This window comes from Chrysoperla carnea, chromosome 2 (genome assembly GCF_905475395.1).
Source record: "Chrysoperla carnea chromosome 2, inChrCarn1.1, whole genome shotgun sequence".
NCBI classification, from domain to species: domain Eukaryota; kingdom Metazoa; phylum Arthropoda; class Insecta; order Neuroptera; family Chrysopidae; genus Chrysoperla; species Chrysoperla carnea.
Window position 1 is genome coordinate 7,114,007 of NC_058338.1, and position 27,688 is coordinate 7,141,694.

General features: G+C 30.7%; 1 protein-coding gene across 1 annotated transcript; it reads left to right on the forward strand.

The window, feature by feature from the left end:
- Positions 1-4,962: 4,962 nt before the first annotated feature.
- LOC123293325 (synaptotagmin-5) lies at positions 4,963-27,367 on the forward strand. The gene is made up of 6 exons (XM_044874102.1): positions 4,963-5,179; positions 24,175-24,453; positions 25,277-25,793; positions 25,896-26,327; positions 26,656-26,804; positions 27,209-27,367. The coding sequence occupies exons 1-6, from the start codon at positions 4,970-4,972 to the stop codon at positions 27,365-27,367; spliced, it is 1,746 nt and encodes a 581-aa protein (XP_044730037.1). The 5' UTR covers positions 4,963-4,969.
- The last annotated feature ends 321 nt before the right edge of the window (positions 27,368-27,688 follow it).

Sequence of the window (27,688 nt, forward strand, 5' to 3'; positions counted from 1 at the left end):
ATTGAAAATTTATGTGGACAGATCCTCAATGGGAGGGGTTGGACGTCTAAAACTCCTCCCGTGGGCACTGGCCTGACGGACTATAATTTTTTGCATTCTTATTAACACAATTAATTTTATGTTTGTTTAAAAACTTTCACGCGTGTGCCCTTTTGTAGCTTCACGCCTGTAGGTACGTGTCCACTTTGCTTTATGGATAATCCACCTCTGGGCTTTTCTTTTTCAGGCAGGAATGACGAAAATTTTTTTCCAACGTTCAAAAATGTGCATATTGTGTGACCTTGCTTTCGTTGTGTAAAAAAAACGATGTTATCTAGTTTAACTTTTCCCAGTTCTGTCCTTGGTTAAACAGACCTTGGCCAAAATGATTGGTTATATTTTTTTAAAAAAACATTATATTTTCATTTACAATGTTAATTTAATAATCATTTATTTTCATTTCCAGCAATAAATTAATGTTAAACATCAATAATACAAGTTTTTTTTATAGTCAATATCAAAATAAATAAATTGCATCGTACAATAATAATTCAAACCTTACAGCAATATTACCATTTTCTATTGAATTTCATCACAACCAGGATCAAAGCAATAAATATTTTCTATAATAGACATTTCCATAAAATTATAGGGGAACTCCACACAAAACTGTATATACCTTATAGTAAATTTCCTACTATGGGCATATCGACAGAAAATTCAAAATTTTTGTATATTTATTAAAAATATAATAAAATAAAATTTGAAGTCGATTGACCGTCTCTAACTCGAGTTAAATACAATTAAAGTTCGGATAATTAACATGGAGAGCATAAGAAAGGTTCTGTTTTGTTGTGTTTTGAACAAGTTTCTCTAGAAAAAAACTAGATTTAAGATATTTTCAACAAACTAACTGAACATTCATGAACTTGTGCATGTGAGTTTACAAAAAAAAACCAAGACTATTGACCGCTTTATTATTGAGATATAGTCACTTAAAGTTATTTAAAATTTTTGTATAAGAGAAACAATTATATTTAGAGTATAGAAGTGTAAGAGAGATGTCTATTATATACAGAATTACAGATGTTTATTATCATGCTATTATCATACAGAATACGTGATAAATGGACAGTTGAGTTAAAAGCATGTTAAAATTAATACTTATTTGAGTGTGCTAAGCATATCTATACGTACATATCACTGCTGTATGATGTAGTACACTATTTTTACAATATTATACAAAAACAACCACCTTAATAAGGAAACCAATCGTGATGTGCAAAACTTATTAGAGCATTGCCGAGAAGTTTTAAAGGGAAGGTAGCATTGTAACTTTTCTAAACCTAGCGTATTCTTTTCCAATTAAATGTAGTAATGACATATTTTAAAGTCGCATTTCCTTCGAAAGCTGGCGATTTTCGAAAAAATGGTTTAGATGAAAAATGTTAGGAGGATCAACTTTCTAATTTAAAGTTTTATTCTATCTTTTACCTTCTAGTATCAAAATTGAAATTTAGTATAATATTATTAATTGCATTATTTAGTAAAATATTAGTTGATTGTATTATAACTGAGTCACAGCCGGACCAGCTAGTTTCGGATCAACTGATCGAGATAAAAAACTATCCTATTTTACAAGCTAGGTATATAAAAAAAAACCTACAAAATTTCATTAAAATCGTTTGAATACTATCGTAGCTTTAGTAGTAACGAACACCGTGACATGAGATTTTTATATAATAAAGATATATGATTTGACCCAGATATATACACTTTTGTACAGAGCTCCCCTATATTCACAACGTAATGGTAACAAAATAGAAAACTAGGTCATGGCTTCTGGGTCAATTAAAGCATCATCTCTCTTCAAACTTTTGCTCTAACAATTGTTATTATTATTATTATAAATTAACAATAAATTATATAATAATATATCACAAACCGCACACATATATAGACTTGAACAAATAATATTCGAAGAAAAATGAGAGATGTGAATATTCGTTCTAAAATGTAACAGTTTGTGAGTTAACTTTGAGTAAAGTATATGAATAAAGCTCTTTAAAAAAAGAAAAATAAATTAAAAAATTGAAGCGTAGAATATATATCAAAATTGTATCAAATTTCAATATAAAAATAAATCTGGAACGTTTCATTGGGAATCATAGATGGTTATTATTATTTTTTTTTTGCATTATATATGTCTATCTTTTTCTATGTACATGAGTACCGGCAGAATAAAAAAATTTTATTTTACGCTTCTAATATGGAATAGGGTATTATCGTTAGTCAAAAATAAATTATGAAATTTGAAAAAAGTTAAAATTTATGTAAAACAAGTGAAAACAAACAATTGACTGAGTTAAATGTTGAAATACCATGCATAGTCAGTGTTGATTTCTTTATCACATTACACATACAAACATGTGACACATACATAACTGATAATCAAGTATAGTACATATTATAAAATTTTCGCCTAATTGGCGCCCTCACGGGTAAACAGTGATGTTTACGAAAAAATGTTTCAAACAAAAGTTGTTTAATTTTGGATAAGGAACATTTTTTAAATTTAAACTTCTGTTCTATCTCTAACGGTTTACAAGACCCAATTGACCTATGATGCTCATTTACGAACTTGACCTCACTTTTTTCGTCCTGAGTACGCTGTAAAAATTTCAGCTCGATATATTTTTTCGTTTTAGAGTTATCGTGCCCACAGACGGACGGACGGACGGACAACCGGAAATGGACTAATTAGGTGATTTTATGAACACCTATGGCAAAATTTTTTTCCTAGCATCATTATTTTTAAGCGTTACAAACTTTGGACTAAACTTAATATACTATGTATATTTCATATATACATGGTATAAAAATTGATTAGGTTGAAAGAAAATTTTGATGAAACCGGTAGAACTGGGTATATTCAACAACGTATAATATACAAAACATATACAATATAAATGTTATTTACAATCCCGGCTACAACTCAACCTGTTGAGCACTGGAGGGTTCAGGGGGGACATATACGAATATATATATATATATATATAACCTAACCATCACAACAATAATAGGACCGTATTCAATTACAATCGATTTTTAACTTTTGGGCGCTAATCAAGGAGATGTTATTATTTCTAACGACATGAGACTAGGTAGTTTTTAAGGACATAAAGATTTAAAAAAAAAGTAAAAGAATACTAAATTTACAATTCGGTTAGTAAAGATGACACGAATACCACGCGGAAATTGGTCTCCAACGTATCTGGTGCCCCCCGGTAAACGGCATCCCGAGATTTCGAAAAATTTGCCATACAATCGGTCCAAACTCGGTCCAAGAGCTTAACACGAATATCTTGAGAGTATCGTGCACCAGGTACCTAGTGCTCGGAGTACCCACAGTACACTGGTATTTCGGAGATCAGTTCTGTCGCGATATTCGTGTTCAGCGACTCCAAACACCCTGGAGTAACAAGTTTGGAGTAGGTCATAAAATTTTCTGACGCTCTAATGAATCGAATGCCGACAACTGCATTCATGTCCGACTTACTGTTCAAATTTTTCGAGCTTTGATCGTTTTTAGTGTTTCGTTTTTGCGAAATTTTTTCTTCCTGTTCCAGTTAAAGATAAATTTCTTGATAATTCTCGAAAACCAAGAACTTTTTATACCATGTATATATGAAATATACATAGTATATTAAGTTTAGTCCCAACTTTGTAACGCTTAAAAATAATGATGCTAGGAAAAAAATTTTGTCATAGGTGTTCATAAAATCACCTAATTAGTCCATTTCCGGTTGTCCGTCCGTCCGTCCGTCTGTGGACACGATAACTCAAAAACGAAAAAAGATATCGAGCTGAAATTACAGCGTACTCAAGACGTAAAAAGTGAGGTCAAGTTCGTAAATGAGCATCATAGGTCAATTGGGTCTTGGGCCCGTAGGACCCATCTTGTAAACGGTTAGAGATAGAATAAAAGTTTAAATGTAAAAAATGTTCCTTATAAAAAATTAAACAACTTTTGTTTGAAACATTATTTCGTAAACATCACTGTTTACCCGTGAGGGCGTCAATTAGACGGAAATTTTATAATATGTACTATACTTGATTATCAGTTATGTATGTGTCACATGTTTGTATGTGTAATATGATAAAGAAATCAACACTGACTATGCATGGTATTTCAACAATTAACTCAGCCAATTGTTTGTTTTCACTTGTTAGTGTTTCGTTTTTGCGAAGTTTTTTCTTTCTGTTCCAGTTAGATCAATTTCTTGATAATTCTCGAGGTGAGAATACTGAAAACCAAGAACTTTTTCTCACTGAAACCCAAGAATTAAAGAAAAAAAATGTTTCTGGAATCCTTCCCTGATACCATAGAACACCACGCTACAGACTATATGCTATATAGCGCCCAGTTAATGCTTTTTCATGCTACATATACATATAAATATATAATATGTAATATATATAAAATGTGTATATTCCGACGCATAACGAAGTCGATGTTACGAAGTTACGAAATTCAGCGTCTGGCAAATACTGCAGGATCGGTTGTTGATTTTCTCAACAACACACACGAACATATTATACTCTCTATATCTCGAAAAAAAAAACCATACCATATATATAGTATTTAGTGTAGCTCTGAATAGACTAAACAGTTTATAACCATCTTATATAGCTCCTCATATTCCATTGGAACTCATAAATTTCCATCAAATTAGTTCACCACACTCACAAAATTTTTTTTATTTTTCCCAATTTGATTCTGGTGTGTTTTATCTTCAAATAAATAACAAAAACAGACAACATTTAAGTGAAATGATTTATTGAAAAGTGCAGCCAAAAAAAATAATGTTCTGTTTTTATTGGAGTTTTGAGTTTGTAATAATGAAAAAATAAAACTTTTTGAGCTTTTTTTTTTGGATTGTGTGTTGTTATATATTTTATAAATTGATTGTGTGCGGGATTTGAGAATATGTCGAAAACAAGTACAACGGCTACAACGAATGCTGGTGGAACAACAAATTCAAATAGTTTAGGTCCAGCCGGATGTTGGGTAACACATAAACGTTTAGAATCATGGGCACGCGTTGCAAAAGAACGTGCTATCAGTTATACATCACCAATTATTATACGAAATGGTGGAAGCTCACGCGATACAGGCAGTACAAATAGTTTGGCGGAGGTTTGTGTGAAACATTTATATATATTTTTTTTTTGGATGAATCTTTTGAATATATAATTTTTTTTCTGGAACTTTACAATTTTTACCAATTTTATATCTAATAATAGGGTATTCCACTACTTTCCACTAAAAAGTGCTTCAAAATGTTGATTTTGCTAATAAAAAGCCATCAAAAATTTATTTCGGAAAAATACTCACGCTTTCTTGCCAAAAACTTAAATTAAATTTTAAACCTTTTTTAAACTGTCAAAAACGTGGGCATCCAATTTGATGACGTAATATGGGTATCACTATATGAAATAACACAAATAAGTTTGACAGATATATTCATAGACATCTGATTATAATAAATATAAATACTTATTATCTATGGATATATTATATCCACCTGTCTACACTGAACTAACTGATGATCTATGGCTCATACCGATAGGACATCACAGCAGGGCTTGCCCGCGTTTTAGGTCGCGTGATATACAGTTTAAAAATTACAATTTTTAATTTTAATATTTTAAAAAACTGTGCTTTTATGACTCGAAATCAGAATATTTAAGTATATTTTTACATAAATTATAACTTTTTTCAAATTTCCCGACTTATTTTTGACTAACGCACTTGAAACATAACTAAGAACACTCTCTGTTAAATTACCTTTCAAACGAAACAATCAAAATCAAAATCGCTTCTTCCGTTTAGGCGCTACGATGCCACAGACAGACAGACAAACAAACATACACACATAGCAGTCAAACTTATAATATAACACCCCTGTTTTTAGTTCGGGGGTTAAAAACTGCTAAACCAAAAATATCGATTGATTTTTTGCTTAAAACTTTAATTAGCTTTTGTAAGTTGAAGATTTTTTGATATTGAACGCCTCAAGCTTTTACAAATAGTCGGGTATACGTGATTTATATATAAAATTATTTTCTACTTTTTAGTACAATAAAAGCTTGTCGCTTAAAAAGTATTTTGTATTAAAATTTTTTTAATAACTGTATCTTGCAAGGCTTTTGTTGAATACCTTCTTTGTAGAAGTGTAAGAAATTTTTGAGAACATGTTTGCGGAATAGTAGGTAGAGAACAGGTATTCCATCGATTTGTGTACGTTTTCTATGATTCTTGACGAACTAGGTCCCAAAGTTTAACTTTTTACTTTCATTTTTCCTTTTTTTTGTAATGAACGTTATAAATTTCGAGGTTGTCATTATTAAATTGATATAGAGAATACAATTTCCCATCAGAAAAAGTACTTAGTTTCTTTGATTCGTTTTCAATACACCTTATATAAAACATAAATCTATACTTTTCTATAATCTAATAAAAAAAAAATACAGAAACGAATTAATTCTAGAACCTTCTGAATATAAAGAAAGTAATTAAAACATTCGATTATGTTTAAATGATAAAAAAGAACATGTTTTTTTTTATTTATTTATTTATTTAAAAACATTTTCCTTGAGGGTAAAAATAAAATAACTTTGTAGGTATTAAACATTTTTCCATATCGATATCAATAAATATAAAATTTGGTTGAAGAATAGCTTTTTGAACAGAGCTCAATAACTTTCTTATGAAATTAAAAAAATAATTTAAATTTTGTTTGAAAACAATAGTACATGGACAACCAATCTCAAGGTTGCTTGCCTTCTGATAAGTAAACTTGGTTTTCATATAGTTGCTGTTTTATAGATATTGATATCTGTCAAGAAACCGAAGTATAATCTAAGATCCAGTCCAAAAAAATAAAAAATAAATAATAACAAGTGAAAACAAACAATTGACTGAGTTAATTGTTGAAATACCATGCATAGTCAGTGTTGATTTCTTTATCACATTACACATACGAACATGTGACACATACATAACTGATAATCAAGTATAGTACATATTATAAAATTTCCGCCTAATTGGCGCCCTCACGGGTAAACAGTGATGTTTAGGAAAAAACGTTTCAAACAAAAGTAAATAATCGCAGTCAGGTTTTTTATTTTTCTAATTTAAACGTCAAAACGAAAGGATATCACACAATTTTTGTTTTCGATTGTCGGGATGAAAGCTTTTATCAAGAAAATTAAAACAATATGCTTTTAATATAATATACTTTTAAAAATATAAATTAATAAATCTTCAATTCAAGGAATAATATAATAAGCTTTTGCCACATATTTTGTTGTTAATTATAAAATTGTTTTTTTTTTTTTTAAATTAAATAGACCTATCTAGACTGTCAAAAGCAAACATCAAAAAATGAAACAAACAACAAATTTGAAAAGTATGACCCAATTTTAGTAGGATTCCATATTTGGTTTATCAAAATTGGGTAAAATTTGGGAAAGATAGAGCAAAATTAAATTTTTTGGATTTTGATGACGTCATGAAGTTAAAAAATTCAATTTTTTTGATAACAGAGGCATATTTGATCCGATTTTATTGGAATTTCTTTTGAAACCCACTAATTTTGGCTCAAACTTTTCAGCTTTGATGTCAGTTTTTTGCTAACTATCATTTATGGGCTTAATTTCGGGACCAGGACTATAAATTCTTGAAATCTATTATAGCAAGGTTAATTTTGACCACAAATTTGAAAAGTATGGCCCAAATTTAGTAGGATTACATATTTGATTTATTAAAATTGGATAAAATTTGGATATGATAGAGTAAAATTAAATTTTTTGGTTTTTGATGACGTCATCAAGTTAAAAAATTCGATTTTTTGATAACATAGGAAAATTTGATCCGATCTTAATGGTATTTTTTTTAAAACCCACTAATTTTGGGTCATTCTTTTCAGCTGTGATGTCAGTTTTTCGCTAGCTATCACAGATATGGTGTATTCCGGATCCGGGACTCCACTTTCTTAAAATCTATTAGAGCTAGGTTAATTTGGATGACAAATTTGAAAAGTATGACCCAAATTTAGTAGGATTACATACTTGGTTTATCAGAATTGGACAAAATTTAGATATGATAGAGCAAAATTAAATTTTTTGGTTTTTGATGACGTCATCAAGTTAAAAAATTCGATTTTTTTGATAACATAGGCAAATTTGATCCGATCTTAATGAAATTTTTTTTAAAACCCACTAATTTTGGGTCATTCTTTTCAGCTGTGATGTCAGTTTTTCGCTAGCTATCACAGATATGGTGTATTCCGGATCCGGGACTCCACTTTCTTAAAATCTATTAGAGCTAGGTTAATTTGGATGACAAATTTGAAAAGTATGACCCAAATTTAGTAGGATTACATACTTGGTTTATCAGAATTGGACAAAATTTAGATATGATAGAGCAAAATTAAATTTTTTGGTTTTTGATGACGTCATCAAGTTAAAAAATTCGATTTTTTTGATAACATAGGCAAATTTGATCCGATCTTAATGAAATTTTTTTTAAAACCCACTAATTTTGGGTCATTCTTTTCAGCTGTGATGTCAGTTTTTCGCTAGCTATCACTGATACGGTTAATTCTGGATCCGGGACTCCACTATCTTAAAATCTATTAGAGCTAGGTTAATTTGGATAACAAATTTGAAAAGTATGACCCAAATTAAGTAGGATTACATACTTGGTTTATCAAAATTGGATAAAAATTGGATGTGACAGAGCAAAATGAAATTTTTTGGTTTCTGCTGACGTCATCAAGTTAAAAAATTCGATTTTTTTGGTAACACAGGCAAATTATAGTGGGACTCGTTTTTCGATAAAATAACTTTAATGTGATGAAATGAATGTCATTTGGTGTTATTTCTTCTAAATGATTTTCTCTAAGTCTTTATAGGCATCAATATTTCAAAAACTATGGTATATACCGAAAAATATTACTCTTAATTTCTCCAAGTTCTAACAGAATCCACTCTAAAAATTGGAAACGTAAGTCCCAAATATTTTCATACACTCATTTTTTTGGTAACGTCCTAAAATGATTATATTTTAAGGAGTACAATTATAGCTACTCTCCCCTTATTTTCTCAAACGCCCTATTTATACATTAAAGAATTTCACCATTACTTAGACCATGAAAGATAGATACCAATCTTGGACAGAGTATTATATAGTGTGTCCCCGAATAGGTAAATATAATTTTCTTATGAATTTGAATCTTGAGTCATAATTGTTAATTGCGAGCAACTTTTTTGAATAACATTTCGTCAATTTATAAAAAAGAAGGGTAGTTTACCAAAAAGAAAAATGGTGATGTCAATTTTTTGGCTACCCTGTACATTATTTATAAGTTTAAATATGCCTACCTACTTTTCAGAATTAGTAAAATTTTTCATAAAAATAATTTTTTTTCTTAAAATGAAAAATAAGAAAATTTACAAGTACAGTTACCTCTATCCAAGGACACACTATATAATAAATCTTGTATGTTATTTTGAAAGCTTTCAAGAACAGAACTCTATACGGTTTGCGGTTTTATCTCTAATAGAATATTATAATACGTAATAATATTATTATTATTATTATTATTATTATAAATACAGTGCTAGGAAAAAGTTCAACAACGCTCAAATGATCACGTCCAGTAAATTTTTCGATGTACCAAAGACACGTCGTATCGATTGTAGGGACCAAAAAAATGATTTTTATAATAAAATATGGTGTTTGTCCGTCCTATTTAAAAATACGTGACTTCTCCTTCCTTTGATGGGTATGGGTATGAGTATGGAGGTTGGCGGGTCATGCTCAAGCATCGGGCCTCGAAGCAATGGTTCAGAGCACCTAGCCAAATTGACCCTTGTCAGGATTTGCCTAGCGCTGAGTTTCCTAATTTCTTCTGGTTCGACTATGGCCGGACCAAACCATTTCCTTCGCTGCTGTATGAGCGCCGGGCAGTAACAGAGAAAGTGGATCGATGTTTCTTCTGAATTTTCTCCGGACATCGGGATCTGTCACACGCGGGAGATTGTCTTTTTCCAATCTGATGTTGGAACTTGTTCAGGTTATCATGCCCTGTGAGTAACTCTACGATGACTCTAATATCAGCTCTGTTCAGTTTCAAGATCTCCTCGGCTCTGTTACCGAGCGAGTTTCCTTCACCCAACAGGCTTTTGGCGATTCGCCCTTCCTCGTAGCTGGTCCATGCCTTTAATTGTTGGTTTTTCAGATTATCTCCTAATCTGTTAAGACCTTCTTAGTATGGCATCCTCGCAAGCTTTTCTTGAGTGGGAGCCATGGTCCTTTGACTCCTTCCTTTGACACTCTGTAGGGTTTTTTGTAAGCGGTATTGTCGTAAAAAACATACGTAATATAGTCCATCCTCTTAAACTCATAAAAATTTCAGCCGTTTATCTTGAAGCGTTTGGAGATAATTAACAGGTTGCTGAACTTTTTTCCCAGCACTGTATATACTTAGAATTATAATAGTTAGTTCAATTTGATTTTACAGCTTCGCATAGTTTACTTGTTGGTTGAAGTCTGACGTAATATCAATAAATTAATATCGTAGAGAACTGCTCTTTATGCAGAATGTCAAGTTATTAGGAGCTAGATAAAGTCCAAAATAAATGTTTGCTCCTTGGAGTAGACCACATATAATAGAATCTTAAAGTGTTTCAATACCAAAACGAAAGTGCTACCAAAAAACTGCAAAAATTTTGTAAGCAAGTGGAAACAAGCAATTGACTGTATTAATTGTTGAAATACCATGTATAGAATTATAGCGGGCCTTTCGGCTGCCATTTATAGAAAATGTTTTTGAACATTAATATTGAATATAAGGTATTTTGATATCAAAAAATGATAAAAAAATTAGAAATTTTATTGGTCAATTAATCAACCTTTTATACGTCTTTCGTGAAAAATTTATATAGATTCTCTGTACGTAAAAAAATTTTTTCATTTTTATGCAACAGTTCTTAATTTTAGTATGCTTTTAAAGCTTAAAACTTGAGGAATATTGGTAAAAGTTTTTATGAAACATTTTTACTTTAATCATGTATACGATATTTATTTACATCATGGTCTCTCGATTATAATTGATGTTTTTAATATATGATACATACAGCGTAAACTAAATATTGACAAATATCTTGTCTAGTAATCTTAATTTAAGATAATTGAAAAAAAAAATTGCACTCGAACTAGAACTCGAACCCGGACAACGATTCCATGTCAATGAATTCATTGTCAATGAATCCAAGAAGTCCGGGTTCGAGTCCTGGTTCGAGAGTAATTTTTTCAATTCTCTTTAATTTTTAAAAGCATTTATTGATTAAAAAACCAACATTTAATAAGACTTTTTCTTAAATACCACCATGTAAAAAATAATTAATTTATCGTAAATACTCATTATTTGACACTTCTTAATTTAAGTTTTTTGGTAACAAAAATTTAACTTTTGGTATCGAAGTACCTGCTGTAAAAATTTTAAAATCAACTAATTTCAATTAAAATTGATCATTAGTTCTATCAAAGAGGGTAATCATCTTAGTAATGTCGATATTTTTTTTTCTCGTTAATTTTTTTTTTTGCAATGTCTCCTATTTTTTTTCTGCACAACGAATGTGAACGATGAATAAAAGAAGTGAAACCTTTTCAATATATTGAATTGAAATTTAATCAAAGAAAATTAAAAAAAAAAAGGGCATGTATGAAGTCATACATAGTTGTTGATATAAGGCACATTATTTTATATTAATTTATCAGTTGGATGCTGGAAAAAATTGTCTACCAATCCTAACCGATATATTTTTACCCCGCCGGCGACGACGGTTTTATGTTTGACTTATCGTATCGTTGAAGGCGTCTTGATCGTCCGCTGGTTATAACCGATGGGACGAAAAATTGAATATAGTGCCCTTTAAAGAACATAAAGTCAACTAAAAAAAATGTGCATTTATTTTAACTTTTGAAAATAATCCCTTCGAGCGACATGGAAGAGGGATAGGTGAGATAAAGAGAGGCGGAGGCTACAGAGCGTTGGTTTTTTCTGTTAAGACCATTGAAGCGGGCGATTATCAAGCTAATACATCTATAATGTAGACTAGGGGGGGAGCAAATATATGCACAGCACAATAAAATGTAAAATGAAATAGGTATCTTTTGTCTTTTCAGTCAATGAAAAGAATGATTTACATTTTTTTACTCGTGGCGCTGGCGTCTTAGCGTTAAAACCCCATATGAACGAACCGAACGGTTGATATGCAGATATGTTTTTGTAAAATTCTTTCAAATGAAAATATTTAAAACAACTGAGTTTTGTTTTTGTATTTATGTAAATTCCAGCAAAACAATAACAATACATGTATATATAATTATTTCTCATTTGGGTTACGCGATGACGTCAACCCAGAGGATATAAGACGTGGTGGTGTACGTATGTACGTGGTAGCGTCTCCACTATGGAGAGTTCAAGTTAGTATCACTGCTTCTTGTGTCTAAATATTATTTTATTAACTTTTTGTTAAGCAGTTATTGATTTTCCCTCGAAAATCGAAAACTTTGATATCTTAACGTTTGCGGATCTTATATATGTATCTCACAAATCGATCTTTTTCGATCAAAGAGCGATTGTACAAACCTTACAGAAAATGACTCTTAGTTAAATTGTCATCATTTTTGAAATGTTGTAATTCTAAGCTTTCTGATACCGAGACCCAGGGACATTCCAGGAATTTGTGAAGCCGACGAGCTTGCCAGAAATGGCACAATGCTGCCGGACACAAGCATCAATAAATTCCCGGGAGTTCCAATTGCGAACTGCAAGTTACTCCTGAAAGAGGATATCCTGAAAAAGGCCAATCTTAGATGGAGGGAAGAACGTACTTGTGGTACTACAAGACAAATATGGTCTGAGTACAATCGTAGGCGTTCCGAAGTTCTCATATCACTTCCAAGGGCCTCTGTTCGCAAAGTTGTTGCGGCTATCGCAAGACACTGGTTGGCGATAAGCATGCTGAACGCTAAGACCTGGCAGTGGTGATGAGGAGTAAGCAATGTATCAGCTTCTTTGCCAATGCCCAGTTCTTGTCATGAGTCGATGGACTTACTTGAGCCAGCCTCTCTTTGACGACCTCTCCGACCTAAAGTCAGTCGACGTCAAAGTCCTCCTGCTGTTCTTAAACAGTTCCAAATGGTTCATGGAGTAGTTTCCGGGGATGGGCCAACCCATTTACGGTATCACAACGGACCCTATGGTCTAAGTGTGTCCCATCCCAGGACAGCCACTCTAACCTAACCTAAGCTTTCTGATAAATGACAATCCTCTTTTTAGTCGAGGGTAAAAAATAAGATAGTTAGTGATGTGACCGTTAAAGATGTAATCACCACATTAAGGGCTGATTTTATTTCATGTTAAAACAAACTGGTGTTTTGATAACGTTAATTATCTTGAACAAATTTTTAATTAAAAAATAATTTTTTTCCAAAGTTCCTATAAAGAAGACGACGATAACGCTACTGCTGTAATGTTACCTTTTATCTACCTGAAGGTATCTTGTCTTGGTTATATCTCTCTTCTGAATCATTTATGAGATGAAGAATTTGTTATTATATTATGGAAGAAGCAAAATGTACTGTTTTAAATAAATTATTAGATTAAAATTGAGTTTTAGAAAGATGCAGGATAAACGATTTATAATGAAACTTCATACAAAAAAAATTAACGAACAAGCATAAAAGGTTCTTGTACTATCATTGTTCCTTATTATATTCTATTAACTACATCCAGTGTGTTCAGGGATAGATCCAACAAAATATATGCTAATGATACTAACCAGGCCCGTGCGCACGAATTGTGCAAGGGAGGGGTTCAAACTTCTGTTCGCCATGTTAGATCATAAAGTCAATAAAAACAAGACATTCTCTTTTCCAGTAAGAATGTGGTTAGTTAATTTTGCGAGGTATAAAAGAAAACTTTTCCAAAACTCTGTGTACAGCGGTCGTCTACATCGCGAAGTATATTGTGCGAGGATTAAACCGTTTAGCCGACCTTAAAACACTTTCGATCTAAGGTATTCCTTGAGACGACGCGAGGTTAAAAAGGAGCGTTCATTCATCGCTGTTGTCACAGGCAAAACTGCCAGAACGCAAAGCATTTACTAAAAATTCAGAAACGCATCGTTATTTCAAATATCGAGTGCTTCGAGAGAATTTTTGTCACACCGTCCGGCAATGTAATTTTGCCAAGTTCAGCAAGCTAGTTCAAAAAGTCGAGCAATAGTTTTCATCAAAATTTTTCATTTTATTGAGAAATACACAAGCTAAATTTGATATTGCGGTATTTCAAAATTCGATCTATAATATTCAAAGTTGTAGATATTGATGGGGGTATCATGTTCTGACATCAGATTCTATCTAATTCTTTAGGTTGCTTTACTAGCCAATTTAGATTCTAAACGTTAAGAGATAGAATAACACTTGATGTTAGAAAATTGATCCTCTTAAAAATGATTGTAGTTCAAAGAAATGTAAATATAGAAAAATTAATTTTCATTAACTTTGCTGATTATAAAATTTTAAATTTTGGAAATCATCGGATTCAAAAACTGCAAAATAACTTGTTGATTGTAAATTCGATGTAGAATTTCGCAGATGTTAATTCTATCTGAAGTAATCACGATTACAATTTTTATTTCAATTAAAATACCAACTCAATCATATTCAGATATAATTATATATATTTCATAGACATAATAATATTTAGATGTGTTTTTTCAATCAGAAAAACGTGATAGGAAAACTTTATTATTTCGATTTAAGCAGCCTCCGCATTTAGACAGTATACAGTGTGTTCAATTAAGTCGAGCGCCAAATGGAAAATTTTTTTATTATTTATTATATTAAAAAAAATATTTTTGATAAAAAGTGCGTCATATTTCTGATCTAGTAGTCAACCCAACATGTGCGAGCATTACATTTGGTTTTATCAGATTACTTATTATGACATAACATAAAATTTCCTTGTACGCATTTTAAAGTATCTCTATTATCTTTAACTTCTGATGACTCACTTTCACAACTCATTGTTTAAAATGAAAAATTATAAAAAAATATTTTTGCATATTTTCAAATTTATGGCAAGTTGATTGAAAAATTTTTAGATTCCTAGGTGACCTAAGTGAAAATGGTCAGTTTTGTGTGTCGTTTTTTATGTTACACTTTTCTCGGTTTTACATTCCAACCCGCAATCAAATCAGAACGATAACGAGCGATAAAGAACATAAAATAACCACTAATTTCGTTGTAGATGGATAATTTTCAATCAAGATTAACTACTCTCAATAAATCTAGCCAAAAGTGTAAAAATTAAAGACGCTTGGGTAAAATTTGCAATTTTCCAAAAATCTCGTATACGAATGCAACAAATTGATATCTGTTTATTTCATATTGCCATGCTAAACTTTTCTAAGCCATGCGGGACTTTAATTAATCTCTATATATTATAAATGCGAAAGTAAGCATGTTTGTTTGTTTGTTACGCTTTTACGCTAAAACCAGTGAATGATTTTTAATGAAACTGTACAGCAATATAGCTGATATATCAGAATAACACATGAGATATAATTTATAAAGATGTATTAATAAAAAATTAAAAAATTAATTTAATTTGACATTACCATAAATTAGAGATTTCTGTAAAAGTAGTAATTTGACAATACCATAAATTACAGATTTCTGTAAAAATAGTCAATATAAAATATTTCACGGCCATCTTCTCTGATATACTCAATGTATAATTACTATTATACATTTAAAAAATAGAAAACCATACATATATTTTACCTGTGTAAAACAATCCTTACCATTATATCGAGTGTTATAGAAAGGGGATAAGCGAGAGCAATCTTTATCAATCTTTTAAACCCAGCGAAGCGGGTGGGTATCACTCTAGTCAATAATTTTTAAGTTTTCCATATGGTGCCGACTTAATTGAACACACTGTATAAACGTATTACATCAGTTCAACGAACTATATATATAAAATATATATATATATTATACCATTTTATAAACAATTGGAAATATAATTATATTTTCACATCTCACGTACGAGTAATATTATATCATCCGAACGTATATCTACGAATAGACATGGTACTCGAAACTTAGTGATTCTGGGTATACGGTTGATCTGTTTTCGAAAATCATATTATATACAGATTGTCTCGTAATGCCATGTACATAGCTTAAGAGCTTATATTCTTTAGACAATTTTAAGTTAATTATACTTTTATTATACAGTGCCCCCCCTCCCCCCCTCGGATAGAGGTAGCTATACTTGTAAATTTTCTTATTTTGCATTTTTAGAAAAAAGTCATTCGTTATAAAAAATTTCGCTTATTCTGAAAATTACTTGATATTTTGTATAGAGTCGTAATTGTTAATTGCGAGTAACTTCTCTGAATAACATATTGTCAACTTATAAAAAGAAAGGGTAGTTTACCAAAATTTTCTGGCTAACCTGTACATTATTTAGAAGTTTTAAATATCCCTACATACTTTTCAGAATAAGCAAAATTTTTTATAAAGAATGACTTTTTTTCTTAAAATGAAAAATACGAAAATTTACAAGTATAGTTACCTTTATCAGGGGACACACTATATATTATTGCTCTAGTACCCTATTACGGAATTTTGCACGGGTTGTGCTAGTACATTTTTAAATAACATTTATTATAATATGTTAGAGTGGAATAAACAGATTTAGATGTAATCATTTATATTAATTAAAAACAATAAAATTATAATTGATAAAATAATTATTAATTAATAATTTAATAATAATAATTATTATTAAAATATAATAATATTTAAAAATAATTTTAATAAATAGACATTAAGGATGTATGAGCACGTTAATGGGCGTACAAGTTAAAAAAAATATATTTTTTAAATTTTGATCGTGAATTATGTTATAATTTGACGGTATAAGACTAGAAGTAAGACACAAATTTTTCGATATCTGCCGTAATTTTCAAAATATCGAAAATTGAAAATTTTCTTTAATTATTCATCTTTCGATATTTCGAAAACCAAGGCACATATCGAAAAATTTTATTCTTATTTTTCGTCTACATTCATGAAGTTATAACAAAATTCATCATCAAAGTTGAAAATATTATAAAAATAATTTCAACCCTAAATCTACCCTGCTCTTACATTCCTTATATGGACGGAGACACTTCGTTTTTTTTCTGTTCTATGCCATTGCTTATATGTTTGCTTTCTATAAACAAGTTTTTTAAAAATTTGTTTTCATTCATTCCAAGTGAAAATTATCAAAAACATTCAAAATAAGTCATTTTTTGAGATTCCTCCATAAGAGCCAATGTATTTTATATCGATTTTCAAGAACTTTTTTCTTAAAAATTTGCATGGATACCTATGCTGAAATTTTAACCACATATTCTTTGAGTAAAAATGTGCCTATAGAAAAATTTGGAGCCTTTAACTCAAACATTGTTGTCATGCTTATACATGCTTAATCAAAATGTATATACACGATTTAAAGATGATCCTAAGAAAACTTATTTTTTTTAGGAATGTCTTTAATATCTTATAGCAGGTAGTACACCCAGTACCTACCATCATATAGTGTAGTGTTAAGTGTTGTATGTCATTAAAGTTATACCTTTGACGCTTTGACCTTTAATTAATAACATTCATATTAAAATGTCATCATTCTGTTATGCTTCGTTCTCTTATTTACTATACCTACCTAAATATAATTATAATTATAGGTAAAAAGGAAAATTGTACTTAAAAATATGGTTTTTTTAATGAAATCATAATTAATTTTTTTGTGTAGGTACTCTTTTGTGTCTAATAAATAAATAGGTTAAAGGCTTTTTCGACCATATATGTCAAAGGTGTTTTGGTTACTAGAACAAAAGTTATTTTTAAATTAATTAAACGTATTGTGTAACGTGAATTAGTTGGTGAAGTACTGAAATAAATAGGGTATTCCACTAAAAAGTATTTCAAAATGTTGATTTTGCTAAAAAAAAGCCACAAAAAATATATTTCGGAAAAATACACACGCTTTCTTGCCAAAAACTTTGAATTAAATTTTGAACCTTTTTTAAGCTATCAAAAACGCGGAGATCCAATTTGATGACGTAATACGGGTATCATTATACGAAATAACACAAATAATTTTGAATAATTTTTGATATTTTATGAATCTGACTGTAAAGCCAACATTTTCATTCCGTTCAGTCTCTGAAATTATTCCGCATTGAATCTAATTATTCCGAAATTGTCCTTTTCATTTCAATTACGATTCATTACTGTTTCGGACACACAGTTATAAGTTGGACAAAGACCCAAGATATTTGTTATTCATTTTATTACATTAGTTTTTTAAGAAACTGTCCGAAACAAACTCTGTCTTTTTTTCTAAACCATCCCTGAACTATAGCGAACAAAACAAAAAAAATTTTTGTAAATCGGTCCAGCCGTTTTTGAGTTTTAGCGAGACTAACGCACAGCAATTTATTTTTATATATACAGATATGAAATATACATAGTATATTAAGTTTTATCCCAAGTTTGTAACGCTTAAAAATATTGATGCTACGAAAAAAATTTTGGTTTAGTTTTAAAAATTTAGATATATTCATAGACATCTGGTTATAATATAAATATAATTACTTATCAATGTATATGTTATACCCTACTGTCTACACTGAACTAACTGATGGTCTATGACTCATACCGCTATGTCATCACTGTAGGGCTTACCCGCGTTTTAGGTTGCGTGATATACAGTTTAAAAATTACGATTTTTAATTTTAATATTTTAAAAGAAAAATGTGCTTTTATGACTCGAAATTAGAATATTTAAATATATTTTTACATAAATTTTACTAGTTTTGACTAGAAGCGTCAGTCAAAACTACTTTTACACTCAAAAGCAAAGCAAATTTACAGTCAAAAGCACTATTAACCAATAATTTTCAGCCAAAACTACTATTAACCAACCTGTGTCGTCATAAGTACTTTCTTTGGATTGATTTTTTTAAAAGTAGTTTTGACCGGCTAAGAACTTTGACTGTAACATTTATAAAAACACTGTAATTGTACACTATCAAGTGTAAACTGTAAACTTGTTCACATTTCAACACACCATTCACACTTTAACAGTTTATTTTTCTATTATTCTATTACTACTAGAAAAAATAATATACAGGGTGCCCAAGAGAAACAGACTTCTCTGGTTGTATCAGATAGTAAATAATATTCTAAGGCGAAAAGTCCTCTTCGTTTTTTTTGATCCGATGCACGGATAATTAGTTATTGATTAAAATAGGCAACTAATCAGAGGCACGTGGCAAGACAGTGGGAACGGGGGGGGGTGAAATATAAGAAACTTTGAGAGTTTGACGCGTGTGTAGTGTGTGAATGTGTAAGCAGGGGCGGATGTAAGTGCGCCGGATAAAAAAATGAAAGAGAAGTTTTCGTCTTAGAATTTTACATCCTACCTGATGAAACAAGGGCACATGTTACTCCTGGGACAGCTTTAGGGTGAGTATATTGCTTTATTTCAATTTATAGGCAATTTTATTACAGAAATGATATACAAATTACATAATGAACAAAATTAATCTTAATATTATTTCTCTGGCCTGGTGCAGTGATGATAATTGCCTCAATGTTTCACATGTTCATAGTTAAAATAAGTGAAGTCGAAGAATATATTTGACTTTCTTTTTCCTGATTCCTATGTCAAAATCGGTTCATCCGTTTAAGAGCAGACAGGTTCCCATAGTGAAACTCAAACTTATAAAACGCCACCCCTTCGAGGGTTAAATATCGAGGGCACAATTTTTTAATAGATAAACTTTTTCATATGTATTATTAGCTGAACATTCTATACATTTTTTTTATTTTCCATTCATTATCTCGGATATCCGAACCTTTTATGTTTTAAATACTCCAAGAGTTCCACTTATACGTAGTGAACACAGTCGTAAACACAGTCTTATACTTTCAACTAGTGTTATAGTCAGCTTTATCCTAAGTAGTTTGCTTTGAACAACATTCAATCTACAGGTGAAGGAGAATAATGAATGTTCATCATAAGTTTTTCTACTTTTTTAATGTCCATTATCTATCTATCTAAAGTATAGATAAAAAAAAAACCTTTTAACCATATCAAATATTTATGAATCACTCTATTCGTATATAGGCAACTTATTATACAATGCGAGTAAGATTCACTAATATTAGTAAAATAAATCTTCAGAAATAGGGTATTTCACTATTTTTGAAAAAGTACTTTGCTAATAAAAAGCCACCAAAAATTTATTTCGGAAAAATACACACGCTTTCTTGCCAAAAACTTAAATTAAATTTTAAACCTTTTTTAAACTGTCAAAAACGCGGGCATCCAATTTGATGACGTAATATCGGTATCATTATAAGAAATAACACAAATAAGTTTGACAGATATATTCATAGACATCTGCTTATAATAAATATAAATATTTATTATCTATGTATATATTATACCCAGCTGTCTACACTGAACTAACTGATGGTCTATGGCTCATACCGATATGACATCACAGCAGACCTTACCCGCGTTTTAGGTCACGTGATATACAGTTTAAAAATTACGATTTTTAATTTTAATATTATAAAAGAAAAATGTGCTTTTATGACTCGAAATCAGAATATTTCAGTATATTTTTACATAAATTTTAAACTTTTTTCAAATTTCATGATTTTGATTTATTTTTCACTAACGATAATACCCTATTTGGTAGATCTACCCAACTAAGAAGGCAATGTACATTTTTCTTCAACCATTCTGTATTTTTATTTTTGCCAGTTTGTGTTTTATAGCAAATAAAACTTTAACTTAAATTGTTTCAATATAATATATATTTTTTTCAATATAAAGGAAAATAGCAGATGTAGAAGATACCTACTTTATCCACTTTTTATATTTGTAAGGTCAAGGTTCATTTATTTTGAGATTGTTTTAGAAAATACGAAAGATAAGGTACTTAGCTTGTTTTTATTACCTATCAAAGTTTAAATATAATTCCTGTGATAAAATCGTTGTGCGCCCCCCGAATAAAAAGTGCCTGTTCAAAGAGTGAGTGATTCACAATATTTCTTTATAAATTTGAAAGAAAATTGTTATAAATATGAGTAATATACTAGATGACCCGGCTAGGCGTTGCTGTGGCATAGCAATTTAATTTAAGTACAGTTGAGGTTCGATAATCGCGACTCAAAAATAACCAGGAGTGTTTATAATAAATGTAAATAATTATTATCTATGTATATATTATATCCAGCTGTCTACACTGAACTAACTGATGGTCTATGACTCATACCGATATGACATCACAGTAAGACTTGCTCGCGTTTTAGGTCACGTGATATACAGTTTAAAAATTTCGATTTTTAATTTTAATACTTTAAAAGAAAAAAGTGCTTTTATGACTCGAAATCAGAATATTTAAGTATATTTTTTTTACATAAATTTTAACTTTTCTCAAATTTCATGATTTATTTTTGACTAGCGATAATACCCTATTTTTTTTTTTTTTTTTTTTTTAATGAATAAATCCACTTTTAAAGTGTCAAATGATAAAAAGAATATTGTTTTTAATCAAACAAACATATTAATTTTAGTAGGTGTTAATCAATATGTATTAAAAAAGAGCCAATATCGATACCGCTCACTCGATATATATATGCGCTATGATAATAAAATATCGCTTCATAAAATAACACTTCAATTAATGACAATATTAATAAATATATTGATGGCAATAAATACTTAAATAAAAACAGATGGTCTGTCACTGTCAATCAATAATCGATTAATTCTATGAAAAAAATATTGTTTTAATTCATAGACATATTATTTATTATCTATATTCTAAGACAGAGGTGGATTAAGAAATTTTGCGCACGTATGTAGTTTCACTAGTCGTCTTATTAGCACAGTTGGTTAAGGCATAACCAACTCCGTCCGCGTTATGCTTAGGGTAGCGGGTTCGATTCCCGCCATCACAACAAAATTAATTTAATTAATAGTTGTGATGGGCTGGTGTAGTGCATGGTATATGTATGAAGAAGGTGCACTCAACCTCTGAAATTGAGGAGCTGATAAATGAAATTATCGCGGAAAGGTGGTAAAACACATATAGGGTGTCACAATGGGCACTATAGCCTAAGCGTGTCCTTCGTGGACAGCCAATATAACCTAATCTAACCTAAGTAGTTTCAAAAAAGTGTCTACTTTGCGTTATTGGTAATCCTCCTCTGATTCGAAATTAGACCATAGCACACTTTAAAATCCAAGGATTGTGACAGGTATTATTTTCGCTTTTCTCTTTCGAAGAAGGCTGCTAAAAATAAAAATTTTGACTAAAGTTTGTAAAGTTTTCAATTGACTTGGGGAGTGGGTAATTTCAATTTGTTTTTGAGAGAGAAACTTTAATTTACTACTATTATAAAATAGGCCACTTACATTACTAAAGACTCATAAAATTGCCTAAACGAATAAAAATTGGATAAGAGAGTAGTTTGAACTAGTCCTTGATAAAATTACAAAAGGATGCATTTTACAAGTCTATGAAAGCTTCAATAAAAGCTCTCATATATAAAATATGATATAATAATCATGATTACATATCATATAAGAGAGAGTGTAGTACCAGTGTTTGCATACCCTGTATATATGAAATATATATCAAGGTACACTAGTTGATTTTTGTTTTGCAATTTGATGAAACTCGGTGGATGGATATCGCAATATTTGGATCGATTTTAGCCCGTATCTCAAAAACTATTCGACCAGTCAACAAATGCACCCGATTTTTGTACTTTTTGGGTCAAAATTACCTTATATACTGAGTTTTATCGAAATTGGAGATAACAAAATTTTTTCGATTTTTTGCAATTTTTTTAAGGGGTACCCCTTTGAAAAAATCGAGAAAATCGGAAAAAAAATTTTGTTTTGGAATCTGATGAAACTCGGTGGATGGGGTAATTTTGATCCAAAAAGTATAAAAATCTGGTTACTTTAACGATTGGATGCACAGTTTCTGAGATATCGCAATATTTGGATCGATTTTAGCCCGTATCTCAAAAACTATTCAACCAGTCAACAAATGCACCCGATTTTTGTACTTTTTGGGTCAAAATTACCTTATATACTGAGTTTTATCGAAATTGGAGATAAAAAAACATTTTCAATTTTTTGCAATTTTTTTAAGGGGTACCCCTTTGAAAAAATCGAGAAAATCGCAAAAAAAATTTTGTTTTAGAATTTGATGAAACTCAGTAGGTGGGGTTATTTTGTTCCAAAAATTATAAAAATCGGGTTAATTTAATGATTGGATGCAAAGTTTCTGAGATATCGCAATATTTGGATCGATTTTAGTCCGTATCTCAAAAACTATTAGACCAGTCAGCAAATGCACCCGATTTTTGTTCTTTTTGGGTCAAAATTACCTTAGATACTGAGTTTTATCGAAATTGGAGATAAAAAAAATTTTTCGATTTTTTGCGATTTTTTTAAGGGGTACCCCTTTGAAAAAATCGAGAAAATCGCAAAATAAAATTTTTTTTTGGAATTTGATGAAACTCGGTGGAATGGGTAATTTTGATCCAAAAAGTATAAAAATCGGATTAATTTAATGATTAGACCTATAGAAAGTATCATGGGCCAAAAAGTTAGAGTTCCCCACCAAAAACTTAGAATCCATAAAATTGTGAACAAAAGGGAGAATAAGTGAGGGCTATAACGTGATAGTCTTTGTTTTAAAGGAGAAATTACCCAGAAAAGAGGGCGGATATCTGCTAGTAATATATAAATTTGAAAACCGCATTCAAATCCGACATACTGTTGAAATTTGTCGAACTTTGACCATTTTTAGTGTTTCGTTTCTGCGACTAATATCAGTTCCTCTAAGTTCCATACTAGTAATTCAATGTACCTTGCATTCGTGGCACTACACATTACCTCACTTTATTATCATCAAAAAAACCATATATTTATATTTTTTCTATTATTAATGCAGGAATTAAATAATGATAACAGCACATCGAGTACCAGCAACAGTCCACATCATAGTACGAATTCAACTTCATCCTCAACGCACACATCCTTTGCAATGGAATTAATGCGTGGTGTAGTCTCATCCACATTAGAGCAGAATAGTATGTCATCGATGCCCACATCAAGTGGGCCACCGTTACAACATCAATCGAAATCGTATCCAAGTGGTTGTCAGCCACGATTAGTTCGTACACCAAGTGTATCGTCACAGGGAAGTTTTGATGGGAATTTTTCTAGACAGGTATGCTATAAAAATTTCTGGCTTTAATTTATCTTTAAAATAAAAGCTTTCCTGCAAAATTATTTAAATTGCCATAGAGTTTTTCGGGCAAAGCTAGAATATCTTATTTGAAATTCCAAGTAGAAAGAGCACTATTTATACTGGGATACATTAATTTGTTGGCTCAACTTATCTTACAGAAAATTTGTCCTTAGTGGAAAGTCAGATATTTCTGAGCGAATCGTTGTTCGAACATTAGGGGAGACAATATCCTTAAGAGAATCCTTAAGAAAAAGACTAAAGTTTATGAGTGGGAGTGGTTTTTTGGGTGATATGGGTGATATGTCCAGCATATTCACATATGCTGGACAAATTTGTGGCTCAATTTGGCACATTCTTTGTAAATGTGAAGAGAAAAATTGCATGGATATGTTGACCCAAAAATTGTCAACTCATCTAAAGCAATTTGTTCATTTCTTTGTTATATTTTCGGCCTCATAGCTTTTAAGATACCAATCACAAACAGAGTAAAATTAAGATTTTAGCTCCTTTAAGGGAATCTAAAGTGCTGGAATAATATTTTCCAAGGTTCACTTATGGTTCGTAAGTGGTCGTTTGGCGAACCTAACCCTAGCTTTTAACTTCCTACTTTCGTTGGAAAGATATTTGTAAATTTCTTACATGAAAATCAAATTTGATAGTTATTTCCTAAAAATGTTTTTTAACGGAACCTCAAAAGCGACTATATAGCCGCCCATCAAAGATGCCAGCACTATTGCATATCTTCCCCTTTTGTTTTTCGTAAAACAAGGTTTAATTGATCTAAAACATTTAATATCTCCAGAGTCATCGTGGATCATCACCACAAATTCGAACTTATGGACCTGATGGTCGAACACAATCAACCGCCCATGCAACAAATTTTCAACCAAGTAGTCGTTCCCCGTCACCGCATCGAACCGTCTCACTAGATATTCGTTGTACATCACCCGGCTCATCAAATGGTGGCCCCGGCAGTGGTGGAGGTGGTGATTTTCGTGGATGTATGTCACCATCCCAAACGAGTTTAGTCTCTTTAACAGGAAGTCAAGGTTCGACACCACCACAATCGTCATCGTCACGTGGCTCCGTTGGACGATGTTTATCGCCGTTGTTAATACCACAAAAACACTATTCGATGGATTGTGGTCCATTACCACCAGCGAGTCCTTTGGGTGCATTACAACCAGATTTATATAATAAACGTGATGGTCCGTTATTTTTGAATAATCCATCAAGGAGTGGACCAACAATGGGACGGTTACATTTACGTTTGAAATATGATTTTGATCGAAGTGACTTAGCAGTTCATTTAATTGAAGGTAAGATATAAATCTTTTACCCATAATATCCCATAATTCTTTCATTCGACTTTCGTTATTGCTCCAGTACTTTTTCCCTTATTGATTTCATTGGTTTTTTAGCTCACGATTTATCAACAAGTGATCAAGGTGGTTTCAATGATCCATACGTTCGTGTCTCGATGTCACCATGCGTTGATAATCGTAAACGTCAGACAACCATTCATCGTAACAATCCGAATCCATTTTTTGATCAACAATTTAAATTTCCTGTTTCGCATGAAGATTTACAAGATAAAACATTAATCTTACAAGTATTCGACGGTGATCGATTCTCGCGTAATGATGTCGCCGGGGAAGTGCGTATGTCAATGGAAGATTTGGATGTAACATCAAGTATTGAAGTATGGGGGGAGGTAACCAAAACGAAAAAACCACCAGAAGAAATGCAAGAAGTATTGTTGTCATTGAGCTATTTACCATCAGCGGAGCGATTAACGGTTGTTGTTATAAAGGCTAGGAATTTATTTATACCAGAAGATAAAGAAAGTGTGGGTAAGTATTCGATTGAAATTTTATAGGAGAGTTTTATGAGCATTTCTCGCTTCTTCGCCGGAGTACCTATATCAATTTTGACCTGAATGTGGAATGTATTTCTGGATATTTTGCGTGTATACCGAAAACTTTAATTTTTATTTGTCTTCTTAATCATAGTGACTGTCATTTTTACTGAATTTTAAGACAGAACCTAGGCTTGGGAAACGAGATGCATTGGTGTTGCAAATTGGGTTGAAATAAGGATCTAGTTTTCAATGAATAGTTTGACAGAAATTGAGTGCATAAGTTTCTCGAACAGTTGATTTTCTATATGTTGATTTTTTAGATCCATTCGTAAAAGTAAATCTTATTGTGAATGGTAAACGAGTCAAGAAAAAGAAAACTGCGTCAAGAAAATTCACCAGCGATCCAGTTTGGAATGAAGCTATGACCTTTAGCATATCTTCATCAAACTTGAATCAGGCAGCAATTGAGGTGAGTTTTCCTAATTTTAATATATTTATTTCCGCACTTTCAGTGGTGAAAAGATTCTGAACAGGATTAAGGGTTTTAAATTTGGACCATTTGCTGCTCATATCTGGAGAAAATTCAGGACGGATTTTAGCCACCACTGATATTCAACACAGTCAATAACAGATATTTCGACAATTAACTCAGTCAGATTTTTATTTTCACTTTTTTTAAGATATTACGGGAATTATTTCATTGATTTTGAGACCTCTTTCAAAAAAAATGTAAGATGAAATTGAAAAAAAAAAAATATTATGAAATCTTCCGTTTTATAATTTTTACGTTTTAGGAGAACTTTTGCTCGATTTTTTCTTTCAAATGTTTTGTATAATAGTTTAATGGAATTTATTATTCAATTTTAATTTTAGATTTGTGTTATGGATCAAAATACAGAATTTATTGGCAGTAATCCATTATTGGGCTGTTGTTTAATCGGTTCACGAGAAGAAGGCCCTGAACGTGCTCATTGGTTAGATATGATACAAAGTCCAAGAAAAGCTGTATCACAATGGCATATACTACGGTAAATAATTTAAAAGTAAATAAAAAAATATTTAAAATAAAAATTATACAATCATTAAATAAAAAAAAAATAATAATAAAAAATTATATATATTATAAATGTCTCCAAAAAAAAAATATTCAACGGGATCAAGATTTATTATTTATATTTATAAAAAATAAAATAAAAATTTATGAATTAAAAAAATTTAATAATTAAATTTTAAAAAAATTTGCATATGCGAAATGTAGACACCAATCTATATCAGGAGTTATTTAAAAGAAATAAAAGTATTATTTATTTAAAAAAAAAATATATTTGAAATATTATATATGAAATATTGAAA

Excerpts from the sequence above, each read along its gene's own strand:
- LOC123293325 (XM_044874102.1), top strand. The coding sequence starts at position 4,970 with ATGTCGAAAACAAGTACAACGGCTACAACGAATGCTGGTGGAACAACA. Across the intron at positions 5,180-24,174 it reads GTACAAATAGTTTGGCGGAG|GAATTAAATAATGATAACAG; the intron begins GTTTGTGTGAAA and ends TTATTAATGCAG. Across the intron at positions 24,454-25,276 it reads ATGGGAATTTTTCTAGACAG|AGTCATCGTGGATCATCACC; the intron begins GTATGCTATAAA and ends TAATATCTCCAG.